Below are 21,572 nucleotides of genomic sequence, written 5' to 3'. Positions count from 1 at the left end.
TCAGGAGATATGCTCGGTGTTATACTCACCCCCAGATCTTTTTCCTTGAGTGAGGTTTGCAGTCTTTGGCCATCTAAACTATATTGTGTCTGCTGTCTTCTTTGCCCTTCCCCAATCTTCATGACTTTGCATTTGACAGGGTTAAATTCAAGGAGCCAGTTGCTGGACCAGGCTTTTAGCCTGTCCAGGTCTCTTTGTAGTCCTGCCTGATCCTCGTCCGATTTGATTCTTCTCATTAACTTCACATCATCTGCAAACAAGGACACTTCTGAGTCTATCCCTTCCGTTATGTCGTTCACGTATACCAAGAACAGCACAGGTCCTAGGACTGACGCCTGTGGAACCCCGCTTGTCACAGGCGCCCACTCTGACACCTCGTCGCGTACCATGACTCGTTGTTGCCTCCCTGTCAGATATTCTCTGATCCATTGCAGTGCCTTTCCTGTTATGTGTGCCTGATCCTCTAGCTTTAGCAGTAACCTCTTGGGAGGAACTGTGTCGAAGGCCTTCTTGCAGTCCAAAAATACGCAGTCGATCCACCCCTCTCTCTCTTGTCTTACTTCTGTCACCTTGTCATAAAACTCTAGTAGGTTTGTGACACAGGATTTTCCTTCCCTGAAACCGTGCTGGTTGTCAATTATACACTTGTTTCTTTCCAGGTGCCCCACCACTCTCCTCCTGATGATCTTCTCCATGACCTTGCATACTATACACGTTAGTGATACAGGTCTGTAGTTTAGTGCCTCATGTCTGTCTCCCTTTTTAAAAATTGGGACTACATTTGCCATTTTCCATACCTCAGGGAGTTGCCCAGTTTCAAATGATGTGTTGAAGATCTTTGTTAATGGCTCACACAATATCTCTGCTCCCTCTTTAAGGACCCATGGAGAGATGTTGTCTGGTCCCACCGCCTTTGAGGTGTCAAGTTCGCATAGCAGCTTCTTCACCTTCTCCTTGGTTATATGTACCTCATCCAGCACTTGCTGGTGTGCCCCCCTGTTCTGATTTCTTGGAGTCCTACTGGTTTCCACTGTAAATACCTCTTTAAATCTTGTGTTGAGCTCCTGACATACCTCTCGGTCGTTTCTTGTGAATTCCCCATCACCCTTCCTCAGTCTGATTACCTGGTCCTTGACTGTTGTTTTCCTCCTGATGTGGCTGTACAACAGCTTCGGGTCAGTCTTTACTTTTGATGCTATGTCATTTTCATATTGTCTCTGAGCCTCCCTTCTTATCTGTGAATATTCGTTTCTGGCTCTTCGGCTGATTTCTTTATTTTCCTGAGTTCTCTGTCTTCTGTACCTTTTCCATTCTCTAGTACACCTAGTTTTTGCCTCCCTACACCTTTGGGTGAACCAAGGACTCGTTCTGTTCTTCCCATTATTTCTGTTTCCCTTGGGAACAAACCTCTCCTCTGCCTCCTTGCATTTTGTTGCTACATAGTCCATCATTTCTTGTACTGGTTTTCCTGTCAGTTCCCTCTCCCACTGAATGTCTTGAAGGAAGTTCCTCATGCCTGAGTACTTCCCCCTTTTGTAGTTTGGTTTTCCCAGCCTATTCCTGCTACTCTCTCCACTTGGAGCTCAACTATGTAGTCGAAGCACAGAACCACATGATCACTAGCTCCCAGGGGCCTTTCATACATGATACTCTCGATGTCCGAACTACTCATGGTGAATACAAGGTCCAACCTTGCTGGTTCATCCTCTCCTCTCTCTCTGGTAGTGTCTCTAACATGTTGATGCATGAGGTTTTCCAGTACCACATCCATCATCTTGGCTCTCCATGTTTCGTCACCCCCATGGGGCTCCTGGTTTTCCCAGTCAATCTCCTTGTGATTGAAATCACCCATAACTAGTAACTTTGCTCCCCCCATGTGTTCTCTCCTGGCCACCTCGGCTAGTGTGTCGATCATTGCTCTGTTGCTCTCATCGTATTCTTCTCTTGGCCTCCTGCAGTTCTGTGGTGGGTTGTACATTACTGCAATTATCACCTTATGTCCCTCAGACTGGATTGTTCCTACTAAGTAGTCCCTTTCGCCCATGCCATCCATTCCTTCGATTTTCTCAAAACCCCACTGGTTTTTAATGAGCAGTGCAACTCCTCCTCCCCCTCTCCTCCCTCTGTCTTTCCTGAGGATTTGATATCCGGATGGAAAGATTGAATCTGTTATTATTCTGGTGAGTTTTGTTTCTGTGAGTGCTATTATGTCTGGGGATGTCTCTTTGATTCTTTCGTGCCACTCCTCATACTTGTTTGTTATTCCATCTGCATTTGTATACCACACCTTCAACTTCTTTTCTAAGACTGTGGTCTGGGAAGTATATTGGGGTTGGGGAAGTGGGAGACCTGGTAAGGAACTATGGGTTGTTGCTGTGGGGGTGAAGTTTGTAATGTAGTGGGTGGGGGCATTGGATGTGGCATGGGTGTTTTGATTTAGAGTGTTTGGTTGCACTGGGGTTGACCTGGTTGGGAGGCTTCTATAGGAAGTTGTGAGGGAGGCTGTATTTGATCTTCTTCCTGGGTCTGGGATCTCCTCTCTGTCTTCTCCATCCCCTCTCTTTCCTCCTTTCGCCTTTGTACCATCTCTCTCAGTTTCTTCCTTTCTTCTTGTGTTCTGTCGCGGTCGAGATACACCTTCCTGTATGCCGTCATGTCCCTTAATCGTGCTTTCTCCTGCAGGATCCTGGTCCGAGTCGCTTCTGCCTTGAAGGTCACTCTCACTGGCCGGGTTCTTTTTTTACAAACCCCCCTATTCTCCGAAAATTTTCCAGCTGGGTCATATCGTCTTCTCCTATTGCTTTCATGATGCTTTCAATTGATTTTTTTCCCCTTGTTTTCTTGCTTCGTATGTTTCCCATTCGACTTCCTGGAGCCCATACACAAAGACTGACCTCACCCTTTCATTCTCCCACTGCATATCCCTGTGTATCCCCTCATTTAATTTGGTTTCCTCCACTGCAGCTTTCCTTTCATCAGTTTCACTGGCTAATGTACTTGGGCTCAGTGGCCTGTCATTTTCCCTTCTCGGCTTTCCTTGGGCTCTGTTGTTGTCTGTTAGGGCCTCCACATAAAGCTTAGCTCTTTCATTTGCTACAGTCTCCTCTGATAGAGCATCTCCATGCAGTTGTGCCCTTTCTTTCCCTACAGTCCCCTTATTTGTGGCTGAGGTAGCAGTCTCTGTTGTCAATCCCAAAATGTTCTTTAATTCTTTAGGCTATTTCAGATTTTTCAATTCCTCTTCTAAACTCTGTATCCTAGCTTCTGCTGCTTTGACATGCACCTCCCACTTCCTGCTTTCCATATCTATCCTCTCTTCCATTCTCATGCTAAGTTCTTCTAGTTTCTTTTCCCATTCATGATCCCTTTTTATGAGCTCTGCTGCCCAATCTTCCTTTGCATTTTCCTCCTCCTGTCCCTTGGTTTTTCTTGTTGCTCTCTGGCAACCCATTTTTGTTTTATCCTGATTGCCTCAGAGTGGGAAACCTATGTAGTTCTGTATGTTAGGTTAGTAGTGTGTATGTCAGAGTGTAGGGGGGGAAGTAGTGGAGGAACTGTGGCTATGTGGGAGCCGAGTGGGGAGGGGTGAGGAGGGTTTAGGGTGAACGGGGGAGGGGAGGGTGATTGAGGGAGGGGAGGGATCAGGGGAAGTAGTGAGAGGGCGGTGGTGAGGGGGGAGTGTATGTGTGTCTGGATATGTGTGTGTGTGTGTGTGTGTGTGTGTGTGTGTGTGTGTGTGTGTGTGTGTGTGTGTGTGTGTGTAATTTTGTGTGTAATTGTGTGTGGAATTATGTGTGGGTTTATTATGTACTGAAAGGTAGGTGGCTTGTGCGTTTAAGGTAAGTCTCAGTGGTCCTTGGCTGCCCACACCTTCTTGTGACCTGACCCCCAACCTCCTGGGACTTACCAGCACTTACTTACAGTGTGTGTGTGTGTGTGTGTGTGTGTGTGTGTGTGTATGTGTGTATGTGGGTGTGTGTATGTGTGTGTGTGTGTGTGTGTGTGTGTATGTGTGTGTGTGTGTGTCTGTGTGTGTGTGTGTGTGTGTTTGTGTGTATATATATATATGTGTGTGTGTGTGTGTGTGTAATTATGTGTCGAATTATGTGTGGGTTTATTATGTGTCTGAAAAGTAGGTGGCTTGTGCTTGGAGTGTAATGTAGATTCTCAGTTGTCGCTTGTGTCCACAACCTCTTGTGACCTGACTCCAACCCTTACAGTGTTGCCTATGCTCGACCTGCTTATAGTGAGTTAATCGCCTTGTTCAATGGATTACCATTTGCTAAACCTTATTGAATACTTGAGTGCCTATTCTTTATCGTGCTATGAGAGTTAGACCATTCACATTCAGCTTGGCGGTTAATTGGAACCTGAACCCCACACCCAAACAACCACTCATAGGTGATACAGTACTTGTAGTGCAGCTGTAGCACTGTAGATTGTCCAGGTCGATGTGACGTCCTGGCGTAGATCCAGCTCGATGTACGTCCTGGCGTAGATCCACCTCAATTTCTTCTCGTTAATAATGTACCCTATTCACTGTATTTCTTTCACTGGTCACACGATTGTTTCACTTTATTACCTTTCTTGGGTGACACTTGGCAACGCCGCCTTACACACTAGCCTGCGCCACAACGTTTTTATTTTCCAACACTTACAAAATTGTGGCTCTCCCCACACTTATGTGGCTCAGGCAATTAAAAAACACTTCTAGGATTGTTCACTACCCTGACACACTTAGCAACCCTTGCAGAACACTTAGGTAGCCCTCAAAAACACTTAAATTCCCGGAGCACCGACGGCGTGACTAGCGTGCTCGCTGTCCCTACTGTGTGTGTGTGTGTGTGTGTGTGTGTGTGTGTGTGTGTGTGTACTCAAAGAATTTTACTCATCTAATTGTGGTTGCAGGGGTCGAGACTCAGTTCCTGGCCCTGCCTCTTCACTGACTGCTACTAGGTCCTCTCTCTCCCTCCTCCCTGAGCTTTATCATAACTCGTCTTAAAGCTACGTATGGTTCCTGCCTCCACTACATCACTTGCTAGACTATTCCACTTTCTGGCAACTCTATGACTGAAGAAATACTTCCTAACATCCCTTTGACTCGCCTGAATCTTCAGCTTCCATTTGTGACCCGTTGCTTCTGTGTCCCATCTCTGCAACATCCTGGCTCTGTCCACCTTATTTATTCCATGCAGTATTTTGTATGCCGTAATCAAGTCTCTCTTAACCCTCCTGTCCTCCAGTGTCGACCGGCCGATTTCCCTTAACCTTTTTTGGTGGGACATTACCCTTAGCTCTAAAACTAGTCTTGTTGCAAACCTTTGCACTTTCTCTAATATTGTAACGTGTTTGTCCAGGTGTGGGTTCCGAACTGGTGCTGCATACTTCAGTATGGGCCTGATGTACAAGGTGTACAATGTCTTGAGCGATTCCTTACTAAGGTATTGGAACGCTATTCTCAGGTTTGCCAGGCACCCTTATGCTGCAGCAGTTATCTAGTTGATGTGTGCTTCTGGACACGTGCTCGGTGTTATACTCACCCCAAGATCTTTCTCCTTGAGCGAAGTTTGCGGTCTTTGGCCACTGTTACAAATAACGCGATTTCTAATAAGCATAGAAATCTCCAGTAAATACTAGAAAGGACTGCCCTTCTAGCATCCAGCCTGTTATGGGTTTTTGTAACTAGTAGTCAGTATTCTGGTGCAATTATCCATTAGAATTCTATAAGATTCAATAGTGCTTCAGGATTACAACTGGTAGGCTACTAACTAAAGAAATTAAAAATTAATAAATTTATTAATAATAAAATTGTCTAGGCGTATATTATCAAATTAAATGAAATTAATCAATTGAATATAATATAGGATACAAGTTCCTTCCATTCTCTCGTGTACAGTAGTATTGTGCTGTAGACACATATCACATCTATATGTCTTTTAAGTACTGTCTGGTACATTAACATTTAATAACAATACAAATATATACAAGTAAGTTTGTGTGTATGTGTGTAAGTGCTCTAAGTAGTTCGCTATGTCTCAAGAATCGACTAGACTTAATCAGTGACTGACTAAAAGTCCACACATAAACTAACTTCTTGACCAACCTGGCAATCAGAACAGCTTGCTTGAACAATAAAACGACTGATAAGCCGAACAGCAATATAACAAGCAACAGCGACACAAAATCAGGAACAAGGAGATAACATAACGATACTACGTAGGGACCATCTGCAGATCCTCCACAAGAGTCACAAAACTCCCATTCTACTGAATCTAAGTTCAGCATAAGAAAAATCCCTGACTGTGAAAGTACACAGATATCAGTACATAAGAACATAGAACATAAGAATGATGGAACACTGCAGAAGGCCTACTGGCCCATGCGAGGCAGGTCCAAGTCTCCTACCGGCTTAAGCCAATGCACCCAACCTAGTCAGGTCAGGTCACATTGACTTAAGGGAGGAACATGGCAACCGACCTGGTAGCACAAGCTATCAGGTCTAACTCACACCCACCCACATCTACTCATGTATTTATCCAACCTATTTTTAAAGCTACACAACGTTCTGGCCTCTATAACGGTACTTGGGAGTTTGTTCCACTCATCCACAACTCTATTACCAAACCAGTACTTTCCTATATCCTTCCTGAATCTGAATTTTTCCAACTTAAAACCATTGCAGCGAGTCCTGTCTAGGCTAGATATTTTCAGCACACTATTTACATCCCCTTTATTTATTCCTGTCTTCCATTTATACACCTCAATCATATCCCCCCTAATTCTACGTCTTTCTAGAGAGTGCAGTTTCAGGGCCCTTAGTCTATCCTCATAGGGAAGGTTTCTGATACATGGGATCAACTTTGTCATCCTCCTTTGTACATTTTCCAGAGAATTTATATCCATTCTGTAATACGGTGACCAAAACTGTGCAGCATAATCTAAATGAGGCCTAACCAAGGATGTATAGAGTTGAAGAACAACCTGAGGACTCCTATTATTTATGCTTCTTGATATGAAGCCAAGGATTCTGTTAGCTTTATTGCGAACATTTATGCACTGTTGTCTTGGTTTCAGATTACTGCTAACCAGAACTCCTAAATCTTTTTCGCAATCCGTAATATTAAGATCTACATTATTTAGTTTATATGTGGCATGGTTATTGTCCTGTCCAACATTTAGAACTCTGCAATTAGGTCAGAAGCTACAGCTCAGGACCTGAGTTGCTCAGAGTGTCTATAAGACAACCTCAGTACAACGTCGAAAATCACTAAGTCTAGGCTATGTTCTGAGAACAGAGATACACAGAAACAACAAGAAAGCGACAGAGACGATCTTCCAACAAGGGCCAGCAAGGGAGAGCTAGGCACGTCTTGATAGGAGAACGTCCAACCGACAAGAGAGAGCGCAGCCAAGCTAGACTACTCCAGGCGAGGTGTTATCACCCCCCTTGATCATGTGATAGCTCCGTGCCGCTGCTGCCCAGCAACACCGAGAAGCCGGCAGGGAAACGAGTAACAAGCGGGGCGATAATTATAGTAGTTAGACAATCAAGACTTCAACTATGAGCACTGAATAATAAAAATAAATGATACATCCTACCTAATAATATAGCTAAGTCAAATAATAACATAAAGCAATATATTTATGATTTAGCTATTATCGCAAATATAAGCAATATAAAATTATAAGAACAGGTAATATAAATTATATGCATTGTGACCCATTCAGGGATTGCTATAGCCACCTAGCCTATACTCTGTCTGCAGTCTTCTTTGCCCTTCCCCAATATTCATACATTTGGTAGGGTTAAAGTCGAGGAGCCAGTTGCTAGACCTCGCGTCCAGGCTGTCCAGGTCTCATTGTAAAACTGCCTGATCCTCATCTGATTTAATTCTCCACATTAACTTCATTTCATCTGCAAACAGGGACTCTTCTGAGTCTATCCCTTCCATCATGTCATTCACATACACCAAAAATAGCACTGGCCCTAGGACTGACCCATGTGGAACCCTGATCATCACAGGCGCCCACTGTAATACCTCATCACGTACTGTGACTCGTTCTTGCTTCCCTGTCAAGTATTCTCTGATCCATTGCAGTGCCCTACCTGTTATACGTGCCTGATCCTCTAGCTTCTGCACTAATCTCTTGTGAGGAACTGTGTTGAAGACCTTCTTGCAGTCCAAGAAATACAATCAACCCAACCTTCTCGTGTCTCACTTCTGCTACTTTTCATAAAACTCAGGAAGGTTTGTGACTCAGAATTTGCCTTCCATAAATCCATGCTGGTTGTCGTTTATAGTCTTGTTTCATACTTGGTGCTCCACCACTCTCCTCCTGATAATCTTCTCCCTGACTTTGCATACTATACACGTCAGTGACACTGGTCTGTAGTTTAGTGTATCGTTTCTGTGTGTGTGTATGTACTCACCTAATTGTACTCACCTAATTGTGGTTGCAGGGGTCGATACTCAGCTCCTGGTCCCGCCTCTTCACTGATCGCTACTGGATCCTCTCTCTCTCTGCTTCCTGAGCTTTGTCATACCTCTTCTTAAAACTATGTATGGTTCCTGCCTCCACTACTTCACTTGCTAGGCTATTCCACTTGCTGACAACTCTATGACTGAAGAAATACTTCCTAACGTCTCTGTGACTCGTCTGAGTCTTCAGCTTCCAGTTGTGACCCCTTGTCCCTGTGTCCCCTCTCTGGAACATCCTATCTCTGTCCACCTTGTCTATTCCCCGCAGTATCTTGTATGTCGTTATCATGTCTCCCCTGACCCTTCTGTCCTCCAGTGTCGTCAGTCCGATTTCCCTTAACCTTTCCTCGTACGACATTCCCTTGAGCTCTGGGACTAGCCTTCTTGCAAACCTTTGTGCTTTCTCTAACTTCTTGACGTGCTTGACCAGGTGTGGGTTCCAGACTGGTGCTGCATACTCCAGTATGGGCCTAACATACACAGTGTACAGTGTCTTGAACCATTCCTTATTAAGGTATCGGAACGCTATTCTCAGGTTTGCCAGGCGCCCGTATGCTGCAGCGGTTATTTGGTTGATGTGTGCCTCCGGTGATGTGCTCGGTGTTATGGTCACCCCAAGGTCTTTCTCCCTGAGTGAGGTCTGTAGTCTTTGTCCACCTAGCCTATACTCTGTCTGCGGTCTTCTTTGCCCCTCCCCAATCTTCATGACTTTGCATTTGGCTGGATTGAATTCGAGAAGCCAGTTGCTGGACCACATGTCCAGCCTGTCCAGGTCTCTTTGCAGTCCTGCCTCATCCTCGTCCGATTTAATTCTTCTCATCAACTTCACGTCATCTGTGAACAGGGACACTTCAGAGTCTATTCCTTCCATCATGTCGTTCACATATATCAAAAATAGCACTGGTCCTAGAACTGACCCCTGTGGAACCCCGCTCGTAACAGGCGCCCACTGTGATACCTCTTCACGTACCATGACTGGTTGCTGCCTCCCTGTCAGGTATTCCCTTATCCATTGCAGTGCCCTCCCTTTTACGTGCGCCTGATCCTCCAGCTTCTGCACTAATCTCTTGTGGGGAACTGTGTCAAAGGCCTTCCTGCAGTCTAGGAAAACGCAATCTACCCACCCCTCTCTCTCGTGTCTTACTTCTGTTACCTTGTCATAAAACTCCAGGAGGTTTGTGATACAAGATTTGCCTTCCATGAACCCATTCTGGTTTTCATATATAATCTTGTTCCTTTCCAGGTGTTCGACCACTCTCCTCCTGATAATCTTTTCCATGACTTTACACACAATACATGTCAGAGACACAGGTCTGTAGTTTATTGCCTCGTTTCTGTTTCCTTTCTTAAATATGGGGACTACATTAGCTGTCTTCCATTTCTCAGGTAGTTGCCCAGTTTCAAGGGATGTGTTGAAGATGTGGTTAGAGGCACGCACAGCATCTCTGCTCCTTCTCTAAGGACCCATGGGGAGATGTTGTCCGGTCCCATCGCCTTTGAGGTGTCAAGGTCACTTAAGAGCTTCTTCACCTCCTCCTCAGTTGTTCGTATGTCATCAAACACTTGTTGGTATATTCCCTCTTGATGTTCCCTTCTGTGCTGTCTTCCCACAGCCCTTCCTGTCTCTACTGTAAAAACTTCCTTAAATCTCCTGTTCAGCTCCTCACATACCTCCTGATCATTTCTTGTGAGTTCTCCACCTTCTGTCCTTAATCTGATCACCTGGTCTTTGACTGTTGTCTTCCTCCTGATGTGGCTATACAACAGTTTCGGGTCAGTCTTGATTCTCGATGCTATGTCATTTTCATACTGTCTCTGGGCCTCCCTCCATACCTGTGCTTACTCATTCCTGGCTCTGCGACTGATCTCCCTATTTTCGTGTGTTCTCTGCCTTCTGTACTTTTTCCATTCTCTATTGCACTTTGTTTTTGCCTCCTTACACCGTCGGGTAAACCAGGGGCTCGTTCTGGTCTTCCCATTGTTACTGTTGCCTTTGCCCTTATGTGTGTGTGTGTGTGTGTGTGTGTGTGTGTGTGTGTGTGTACTCACGTAGTTTTGGTTTCAGGGATTTATTCACAGCTCCTGGTCCCGCCTCTTCACTGGCTGCTACTCGGTCACTCTTCCCACTCCATGAGCTTTATCATACCTCTTCATAAAGCTATGTATGGATCCTGCCTCCACTACATCACTACCCAGACTATTCCATATCCCGACAACTCTGTGACTGAAGAAATACTTCCTAACGTCTTTGTGGTTCATCTGAGTCTTCAGCTTCCAACTGCGACCCCTTGTTGCTTTGTCCCATCTCCGGAACATCCTTTCTCTGTCCACCTTGTCGATTCCTCTCAGAATTTTATATGTCGCTATTATATCATCCCTATGTCTCCTATCTTTCACTGTCGTCAAGTCGATTTCCCTTAACCTCTCCTCGTAGGACATACCTATTAGCTCCGGGACTAGTTTGTTGCAATCCTTTGCACTTTCTCTAGTTTCCTTACATGCTTGACTAGGTGAGGGTTCCAAACTGGCGCTGCCTACTCCAATATCGGCCTAACTTACAAAGTGTATAGTGTCCTGAATGACTCCTTATTTAGATGTTGGAATACTGTTCTAGGGTTGCCAGGCGCCAATATCCTGCAGGAGTTATTTGGTGATGAGAGCTCAGGAGATGTGCCTGGTGTTATACTCATCCCAAGATCCTTTTACCTGAGTGAGGTTTGTGAGCTCTGGTCTCCTAGACTGTACTTCATCTGAGGTCTTCTTTGCCTTTCCCCAATCTTCATGACTTTGCACTTGGTAGGGTTGAACTCCAGGAGCCAATTGCTAGACCAGGCCTGCAGCCTGTCCAGATCCCTCTGTAGTTCTTCTCATCAATTTCACATCATCTGCAATCAAGGACACTTCGGAGTCTATTCCTTCCGTCATCTCGTTCACAAATACCAATAAACAGCACCGGTCCTAGAACTAATTCTTTTGGCACCCCACTCATTACAGGCGCCCACCCTGACGCCTCGCAACGTACCATGACTCGCTGTTGTCTTCCTGACAGATATTCCCTTAGCCATTATAGTGCCTTCCCTGTTATCCCTGCCTGGTCCTCCAGCATTTTCACTGATCTCTTGTGTGGAACTTTGTCAAACGTCTTCTGACAGTCTAAGAAAACGCAATCTACCCACTACTCTCTCACTTGTTTTACTGCAATCACCGTCTCATAGATCTCCAGTAGGTTTGTGATGCAGGATTTCTCGTCCCTTAAACCGTATTGGCTGTTTTTGATAAACTCATTCCTTTCTAGGTGCTCTTCCACTCTTCTCCTGATAATTGTCTGCGTGACCTTGCATACTGTACTCGTCAGTGACACTGGTCTGTAGTTTAATGCTTCTTATTTTTCTACTTTTTTTTAAAGTTGGGACTACATTTGGGTTCTTCATTACTTCCAGTTGTCGCCCTGCTTCGATAGATATGTTGAAGATATTTTTAGTTGTACACAAAACACCTCTGCTCCCTCTCTCGGATCCATGGAGAGATGTTATCCGGCCCCATCACCTTTGAGGTATCTAGCTCGCTTAGGAGAGTCTTCACATCTTCCTCAGATGTATGTAATGTGTCCAACACTTGGTGGTGTACCTCACCTCTCCACATTTCAGGAGGCCTTTCTGTCTCCTCTGTGAACACTTCTTTGAATCTCATATTGAGCTCCTCACATGCTTTGCGATCATTTTTTTGTAATCTCCCCTCCTTCCTTCTTCAGCCTGATTACCTGGTCCTTGACTGTTTTTTCGTCCTGATGTGGCTGTAGAACAGCTTTGGGTGAGATTTGGCTTTTGCTGATATGTCATTTTCATATTGTCTTTGGGTCTCCCATCTTACCTGTGCATGTTTATTTCTGGCTCTACGACTGCTCTCCTTATTCTCCTAGGTTCTTTGCTTTCTATACTTCTCCATTCCCTAGGAGACTTGGTTTTGGCCTCCCTGCACCATTGAGTGAACCACGGGCTCGTCCTGGTTTTTTTTTTGTTATTCCTGTTACCCTTGGGTACAAACCTCTCCTCAGCTTCCTTGCATATTGTTATCACATATTCCATCATCTCGTTTACTGACTTCCCTGTCAGTGCTCTGTCCCACTGAATCCCTTTCAGGAAGTTCTTCATGCCTGCATAGTCTGCTTTCTTGTGGTTTTGTTTCATTCGTCTGGCCCTTCCTGCTTCCCCCTCCACTTGTAAATACTATGTATTCGAATCTCAAATCCATATGATCACTGGCCCCAAAGGGTCTTTCATATATGATGTCCTCAATATCTGCTCTGTTCAAGGTGAATACTAGGTCCAGTCTTACTGGTTCATCCTCTCCTCTCTCTCTTTCTCTCTCTCTTTGGCAGTGTCCCTTACGTGTTGGTACACGAGGCTTTCCAGTACTGCCCCCATGTTGCTCCAAGTTCTCCCAATCAATTTCTTTGTGGTTGAAGTCACCCATGATCAGTAGATTTGCCCTGCTCGCATGAGCCCTTCTGGCCACTTCAGCCAGTGTGTCAACCATCGTACTATTATTTTCATCATACTAAGCCTTAGCTTTCTGCTGTTCTATGGTGGGTTATACATCACTGCAATTACCACCTTGGGATCTCCTGACTGAAGCTTTCCTATTATGCAATCTCTTGCTTCTCCGTTTCCTCTCTCCAGCTCATCAAAATCCCATTGGTTTTTGATCAGCAGTGCCACTCCTCCACCCTCTCTGTTCCCTCTGACTTTCCTCAGGATCTGATATCTCGTTGGAAAGATGGTATCTGTTATCATCCCTGTAAGTTTGGTTTCTGTGAGAGCTATGAGGTCCGGTGACGCCTCTTTGACTCTTTCATGCCACTCCTCCCATTTATTCGCTATTCCATCAGCGTTTGAGTACCATACCTTCAGTTTCCTCTCAAACATCGTGTTTTGGGGTGTCTTTGAGGGTGGGGGACTTGGCAGTGTCTGTGTGTGCATACATATTTGGGTTGAAAGACTGAATACCTAAAAATTACCTCTTCACTTCTTTCACCTTTTCCACTATGTATCACCTTAATTGTATTGGTAAAGTCTTTTATTCCCCAGTATAGCACAAGTGTCTTATTCATCAATCTGGGAATGATAATTCTATATTAGTGGAAATAATACCCTTATCCGAGAGACTACGTGTAGAAATACACAAGAATAAATACTTCTAATATCGATATTAAGCACAGTGTTAAAATTTGGTAAATTTAGTATGCTTGACTACAGTGACAACGTAGTGAGGAGAATTAATCCGCAGAATGGTGAGTTCGACTGGGACGACAGTACTCGCGGCCTCATCCTGGGTTCGTTCTTCTATGGGTACGCCTTGACTAATTTTCTGGGAGGGCGGATGGCGGAGTATTTGGGCGGAAAGATTGTGTTTGGCACAGGCATCCTTCTTACCGCCATCCTCACACTCCTCTCTCCCGTATGTGCCAGGGCCTCCACCACACTCTTCATCATTATCAGAATTTTACAAGGATTCACGGAGGTAAGATTCTTCCTCTGCATACAGTTGATCAGAAGAATTAGAGTCCATAAACAAATCATAATGTTTCTAGAATTCATAATATATATTTTAAAGCTTGTCTTTTAAGTATTATTATTCATACCGTATCAATAGTTTCAGCTGTGTGTACTGAATAAATTTTTGTATGAAGAATATGACACATATACAGCATTTGAATATTTTGATTATCAAAACTTTTTGCCTGCAGAGAAGGCTTGTATAGGCCTTTTTTGTCTGAAGAAGTTTGCTGTGACGACAAAGTGTTTCGACAATAAAGATACCCAGGTTTTGCACTAGCGTCTCATTCATCAACTTCCCAGTGCTGTTTTCTATTAATATAATTTTTTCTTTTCTCTGTTCAAGGGTGTAACTTTTCCGTCAATGAACTTCATGCTGGCATCCTGGGTGCCACAAAATGAGCGGCCCAAGTTCTCCACTTTGGTGTATGCTGGTATGTAAGGCTCGTGTTTAGTCTAGTTGTATGCTTTTTAAAGATTGACAGTGATTTCATAGAACTGAAGGGGTAATAAAAAAATGCCTGTCTGTGCATTCGCACTTGCATAAAAATGTTGGCTATAAACATCATTCAGAACAGAAATCGGTCAACGTTGTAGTCAAGTTCGCATTATAAATTTCCTCTATAGGGCAGTGATTGGGCCTCTCAGAATTTTATCGTAACAGATACAACTTCCATTTAATAACTGCATATCTACATATTCGCAATAATATCCAGGTCAATTAATATAATTAGAAAAGTGTACATATCGCTGTAAATGACAATATATGAAGAATAAATGTGCAAGTAGGTAACTTACCCATCAACTCCCAACGATCGACACCATGCCTAGCCCTTCTAGGGTAGGGTAGGTGCCTGAGCCCGAGCTTGCAACTCACATGCCTGTCATTCCCATTAGCTTCCTTGGGGCGGGGATGACAGACCAGAGAGGCCTAGCTTGTGGCTAGGCCTGGGCACAGTTGGTCCCAAAGATGAGTAGGTACTTGTGCCTCCTCCCATGGGAGACTTAGGTCTCAGACACTCCCTAAAGAGGGAGCCAAGGCCGGGCCACCACTTGGAAAAGGCTCGGGCCACCAGAATACCGGCGAATCTTTAATAATAATAATAATAACTCCCATGTTATGTCAAGTTTGCTCCAGGTGGCATTAGTGTTGTTGACAGTTGTTTCATCTACCTCAACCTCGTCATCTTTAACTGCTTGTTTTCGTACATTTCTTCGTTTTACATTAACTTGCCCACTTCTCTTAGACAAATCTTCATGTTCATCTTCACTTGAAGAAGAAGCTTCTGCCTGTGGCTCATAATCATCTCCAGAATCCACTTCCTCATTAGGGTCACTGTCATCATGTAACTCTGGCATGATGTAATCCCTTCTTCTTTGAGCCCTTGATCCATAAAACACATTTGTGTTCAAATGAAATGAACAGAAAACACAAATAATAGAATGCTCGAGGCAGTGTGAATTCAGGAAATAATTGATACTTAATGTGAATATAAAATTAAAAATGTAAATCAATATATAATAGTAATACTCTATAAATAATTAGTTATACTCTATAAGCAAATAGCAAAACTCTATATACTATATAAACAATATACTATATACTATATATACTATATAAACAAATAAATGCATCTATGATTCATGCAAAACTCTATATACTATATAAACAATATACTATATACTATATATACTATATAAACAAATAACTGCATCTATGATTCATGAGTTAGTATGCAGGTGAAGTGTTACGACATCTCGTAAGTGCACTGAGATACATGAAAGCATATATGGCTCATGAAATCGTAATAACACGATTGCAATCACAGAACGAGTGGAGATCGAATTTATGCAGGTGGGTCGTGGGGCTCACCTATGATAGGTTCGAACACCATCCATTTTGTGATTTATTAAGAAAGCATTTGGTATGTTTGTGCCTATGTTACAATTATCTCAGTAACCCAGATGGCATGTCACATTGTCGATTCGGTTGACTAAATAATGAAATAATGGAAACATTAAATAAACAACTAAAAAATTTAAAAGTAGTTTATGAAAAAAAAATTTTACCTTTTTTCCAATTTCAATAAAACTTTTACAGTAATTTAAGCAGTATTTGACCTATCCTCACTGTGTTTGCAGTGCCTTTTTGCCTATCAGATAAACAGAAAAAAATAAATAGTGCCCTAATCCGAAACGTCGTCGTAAGCTCCTCTCTTCTACGAGCAGGTTATTTTTGTATCGTTCCAGTCGCGGTATTGTTCCTTTTTTTGTTATTTGTGTATCCATAGGGCATAAAAACTTTCTGAACTTCAAAACTTGGTAAGATGTACAATGTTCTAGTTCACATCAGATGAAAGATAGAGGTTCTAAACAATTATGTAACTGAGACATTTGAGCGATATGCCAGTCGATATCCTAATAAAAATGTTAAAACCTATGTTTTTTTTTTTTAAGGATTTTTTGGAAGAAAAAATCAATAAAAACAACACAAAAAGGAATATCACAAATCCCCATTATCATTTTGTAGAATCATCATACGTCTATAATGTGTGCAAAAATCCTGATAATCCATCAAGTAGTTTCCAAAAAAGTCTGGCTACAAATGTCAATAACTTATTCCCGAGTAGTAGACACATTACATTTTCTGTAAAATTATTTGGTCACGTCGTGCCAAATTTTGGCACATCACACATCTCCACTCTTGTCGGCATCCTGCAGGTGACTGAGCTGCTATTATTCTGCACACTGCCATGTAGTCCAAAGAGAAGATAACATGTAGTGTATTTGGAAAGAAGCAATCATTAAAAAAACACGAACTGGCATCATGTCACCTCGATGATAGCAAGTCCAAAAAAATTGCCTTGCTGGAAAAAGATAATTAGAAATATGTTAGAAACAAGCTGATTGCATTAAAATATTGGCAGAATTACTAATTATTTTTTGGAAAGAATTTTTTTTTTTTTTAAATTTTCTTAATTTTTTTTTTTATCTTTTCGGTAATTCTTTATTTCCCCCCTTAAAAGTACCGAGATAATCATGATTTGGAGGAAATGTTAATATGTGAAAAAATGTATTGCTAAAAAAATAATGAATATTAATACGAAATTCCAAAATGTTTGGATTTAGTAACGACGATGCCAGCATTGATGCATTGCAAGACACATTTGTTACCTAACTGTGCTGACCAATTTCATGAAGAGCTTAACTTGTCTGTCTGATTCAAATAGAGTGGTATAGGTTCGACGTTCTATCGACTTTTCGTAGCAAGCTCTACAACCGGTCAGTCCATTGTTAACCGAATTTAGAGAAGTGAATAAAGGCATTAAGGTAATTACATTTTATGAAAGTACTTTGTGATCCCTGGTTTAGTAATGCAGTTACATTTTTTGATTTATGCCTTTTATCATCAATTTTTACCTATAACACAGATAAGGCTACTTCAGCTAAAACATCATTATTAACATTATCAGCATTATATTAGCTACTGTTGTGTCAGAGTTGTCAACATTATCATTATTATCAACATCATTATACAGACCCTTACACATGACTATATGGTGCCTTCCTTTGTGACATTGATAACAGTTGTTTGATTTGGCATGACAATCCTTTACGTTGTGGTTACCTAGAGATCTCATACATCTGTCAAGTTTTTCCAATCTTTCTACTTTATCATCCCATGATTTGTATGCATTGCAATTCTTAGAAGAAGAGACAATCTCTCTTTTCTTTGACTGGTTTCTTATTAACTGGGCTACACTTAGGAGAGTACTTATTCTCCTTACTTTGATGTGGAGAATCACTATTTCTAATTCCTGCTACTTGATATGTGCCTATACAACTCTTTTTAGGAGATGAATTATGATTATTAACATTGGGATAATTTTTCTCTTTGTGAAACTTGACAGATACCTCAGAGTTATTATGTGTTACATCTTTAAAATGATTTGGTTGGCTGGTCTGAACAATTAATTCTTGTAGACCAAGTCTTATTTCCTCCAGACCAAAATAACCTTTGTGATACTTGTTAAAGACCCACTCAACCGTTTTACAGCTTAATTTATTCTGTACAATGGCACTCAATAACCAGTCTGATTCCTTCAGATTATATTTATTACTTAAAACTTTTAAGAGTGCTCTCCAGTTTAACTCTAAACTGCTGTAAACTTTTTTAAGTGTGATCTGGAGTTTTTAAATTAACAGTGATAGGTACTAGATCCAACCTACTTTGTTCTATATTGCCATAAGTGACCTTCAACAAGTCAACTGCTTCTTTGTAAGAATCATCTATATTGGGAAAGGCTTGTATGAGCATGTGGGCATCTCCTCTTATCTGTTCTTTGAGGTAAAATAATTTAGTAACACATAAAAGGTCATTCCTATCATGCACAGCTGCTTTAAAAATTGACCAAAACTACTCCCAGTTTTCTCCAGGATTAAATACATGGAAATATAATTCTAGGAGTTTTGGCAAAGACATCTTATTTACTTGAATAGGTTGACTAACTGCCTGGTTGACACCTTTTAATTTATTCAAAGCATGACTTTTACAAGAAAGATTTTTTTCTTCTAATTCATAGTAGTTATTAATCAAAATGTCAATTTCTTTCTCATCTGCACAATTTACCAGTAAATCTCTTACATATTTTTGTAATATAATTTGTATGAATCATATCTATTCCCTAAAGCATCTAAATTCAATTTTAAATCATTAGTATTCACAGTTTCCTGATTCATTAATTCCAAACATTAATTGTATCCCTTCATTACATGGCCCTCTCTAGTCTGTAATGATGCTTTCTTTGCTCTAAATTCCATGGGCTTGTCATCTACATTAATTTCCTCATTTTCACCCATGGTACAATATATTAAATTCAACTCAATAACACTGATTATGTACCTAATTATGCACTTTATAATGGTAAATATTACAACTTACCTTTGAATAAATCCTAGCCAGACTTGGATTAGCAAAATTAATATTGTACACACTAATATAAATCCTAGCCACACTTGACTTAGCAAAATTAATATTATACAAATACACACTAACATAAATCCTAGCCAGACTTGGCTCAGGAAATTTAATATTGTAGTAATCATAATCCACTACATATTAAGTAAATTTGTGGACCTTACATCCACCTCCTTCTGTCAAGTCACTTATAATTATTAAGTAATTAATTCACTAATTAATGACTTCACTAATTGCATCCAGTTCGATCAAAGACCAGCAGCCAACTGAGGAATTTTAAAATTACCTGGATGAACCTCATAAGATACATACCAGTAATTTGTAACGAAGATAATTATTCCTTATCAAGTGTTATAGAGACATATAGGAATTTTGAGAGATCCTAAGCAGCCAAAAATTGTCACCGATCAAGTACCCATTATTCTCATACTTCCACAAGTCACTCTGGACCTATATTAACTCCAAATGAAATAAACATCACCAGTAATTCTGGTAAAATATTAATATAAATTATATGGACTGTATGTTATATTGAGTTAATGAATACATATACACATTTATATATTAGAAGGGGAATTTATATTAATAACACACACCAATTTGTCTCTAGATCACTTGGTGTGTCATCCACAACTCCCTGCCTAAAATATGAAGAAGCTACTGGCCATAATTTCATCATATAAAGATATTATTTATCTGGGGGATAGTGTAATTCTAATCCCTTTTCCCATCTAATTTTGGAGTCCTGCCCAGTCGTTGATTTCTAACATTCTGTAGGGCTGTAACTTCGACAATTTCTGTTCCTATTTGAGAGGTTTCAACCACATAGAACTTCCAGAGCTACAAGATATTCTTCCCGTTTCACTAACTCTCTTCTTGACCAGCGACGCTAACCCTGTCGCTGGTTCCTTTTTTATTTTCAAATTAATTATTATTAACTACAATGTATTTAACTAATTTACAAGCAACAATTCACTATATTTTCACAAAATATGTAATATTTTCCACAACTAGGGTATCTGGTAATTTTGATTTGTTTGGAACCCATTTGTTCAGCAGCATTACCCTGCTGACTATCACTAAACAATATAGATACTTTGTGGAGTACATGCTCTGTAAAATTCCACACAAACAGTCTATCATTTTTCCATGAATTTCGTTGTGTCCTGCATATCACCTTTTGGATCTTTCACTGTTCATATTGTTCGCTTTCCACTACACTACAATTGTAATTTTAATCAGTGAAAATTCGCGCAGAAATGTAGTATGTCACTGCAACAAAGAATCTTTGGGTCGAGAGTTATGTTAGTTGTCGAAATGGAAGCAGTTTGAAGAAAATTGCTAGACTGTGGTGCATTTATTTCTAAGAAGGATGTTCTTTCCATTAGGAAGCTTGCTACCTCTATTATCAGGAAAATGATCTATATATTTCACCCTAAATCAAAGATCCTCTATAGCAAATGGTCTCGGAAAGGTCTCTCACTGATACTGATATATGCTGAACCAATACAATTTGTGTATTTTAATTCACCCGTGTGAGATTTTTTTATTTGCCTGTATTTGTGACACCTATATCAGTACTCGGTATTGTTTTATTACAGTCGAAAACTGAAGCAATGAGTGGAAAATCTGCGACAACTTCTTGAACACAGTAGAATAATTACACAGGTCTACAGTGATTTCAGTTCACATTTAAAAACAGGTGTTTCTAATTTATTTTGGGTGACTTTGATCCAGGGTTGGGTTCTGATTCCGAGAAATAGAACTACACCTTCATCGCTATAACATTTCAAACATACAGTTATCTATCACAGTGATTCTCTGTGTTTTTGTCGTACCTTCTATCATACTTGGTCCTTTTCTCCATGTCCTCTTTCTATATGTAAAACTGTAAACAATAAATAAAATGTCTTGTTTATCTAGGTACAAAACATTTAAAACTATTTTTCATTCTTAACTTTGCTATTTTTAAGTATTCAAAACCGTTGTTTATGGAAGAAATCAGAAATGCACAATATATGAAGAGAGAACAAACTTAGAGATTTGTGACACTGCTTCTGAGGTACCAGGTCGCAAATTCGTGAGAACATGCCATAGAGAACACAACATAACCATCTTCAACGTTCAGTTTGTTTCATTATTTGGTCTTGACAGTATCCAGATTCCCCACAATTTGACGTGAGATCAGAAGGCAAACTTGAAATATTTGACCAAGAACATCTCCAGATATATAGTGATTGTACTGCTCACACGGGGCTAGACATGATGATGCAGGATTTAATATATATATATATATATATATATATATATATATATATATATATATATATATAGAGAGAGAGAGAGAGAGAGAGAGAGAGAGAGAGAGAGAGGTTTCAGAGTAGCGTAGGTGTCACCGTCCGCCTTTACCCATAGACTGCGGTTAGTGGTCGGTGGCAACCCCACCAAACCATAATCCCCCTACTCCATATATGGGGTAGGAGGGTTTCTGAGATGTCAAGAATGAAATTATAAAATACAAAAAGATAGCCCTATGCTTTTTCTAATCGTTTATAACAG

General features: G+C 41.1%; 1 protein-coding gene across 1 annotated transcript in view; it reads left to right on the top strand.

Annotated features, from left to right (window-relative positions):
• The window catches only part of LOC128691013 (sialin-like), a 361,202-nt gene that overhangs the window by 236,585 nt on the left and 103,045 nt on the right, over positions 1-21,572 (top strand). The window contains exons 4-5 of the mRNA XM_070089262.1: positions 13,767-14,000; positions 14,382-14,469. Of these exons, the coding sequence (XP_069945363.1) occupies positions 13,767-14,000; positions 14,382-14,469 (322 nt within the window). The remainder of the gene's footprint in view (positions 1-13,766; positions 14,001-14,381; positions 14,470-21,572) is intronic.

This window comes from Cherax quadricarinatus, chromosome 27, assembly GCF_038502225.1.
Source record: "Cherax quadricarinatus isolate ZL_2023a chromosome 27, ASM3850222v1, whole genome shotgun sequence".
NCBI lineage: Eukaryota > Metazoa > Arthropoda > Malacostraca > Decapoda > Parastacidae > Cherax > Cherax quadricarinatus.
This window is presented reverse-complemented; position numbering and strand designations above follow the sequence as displayed.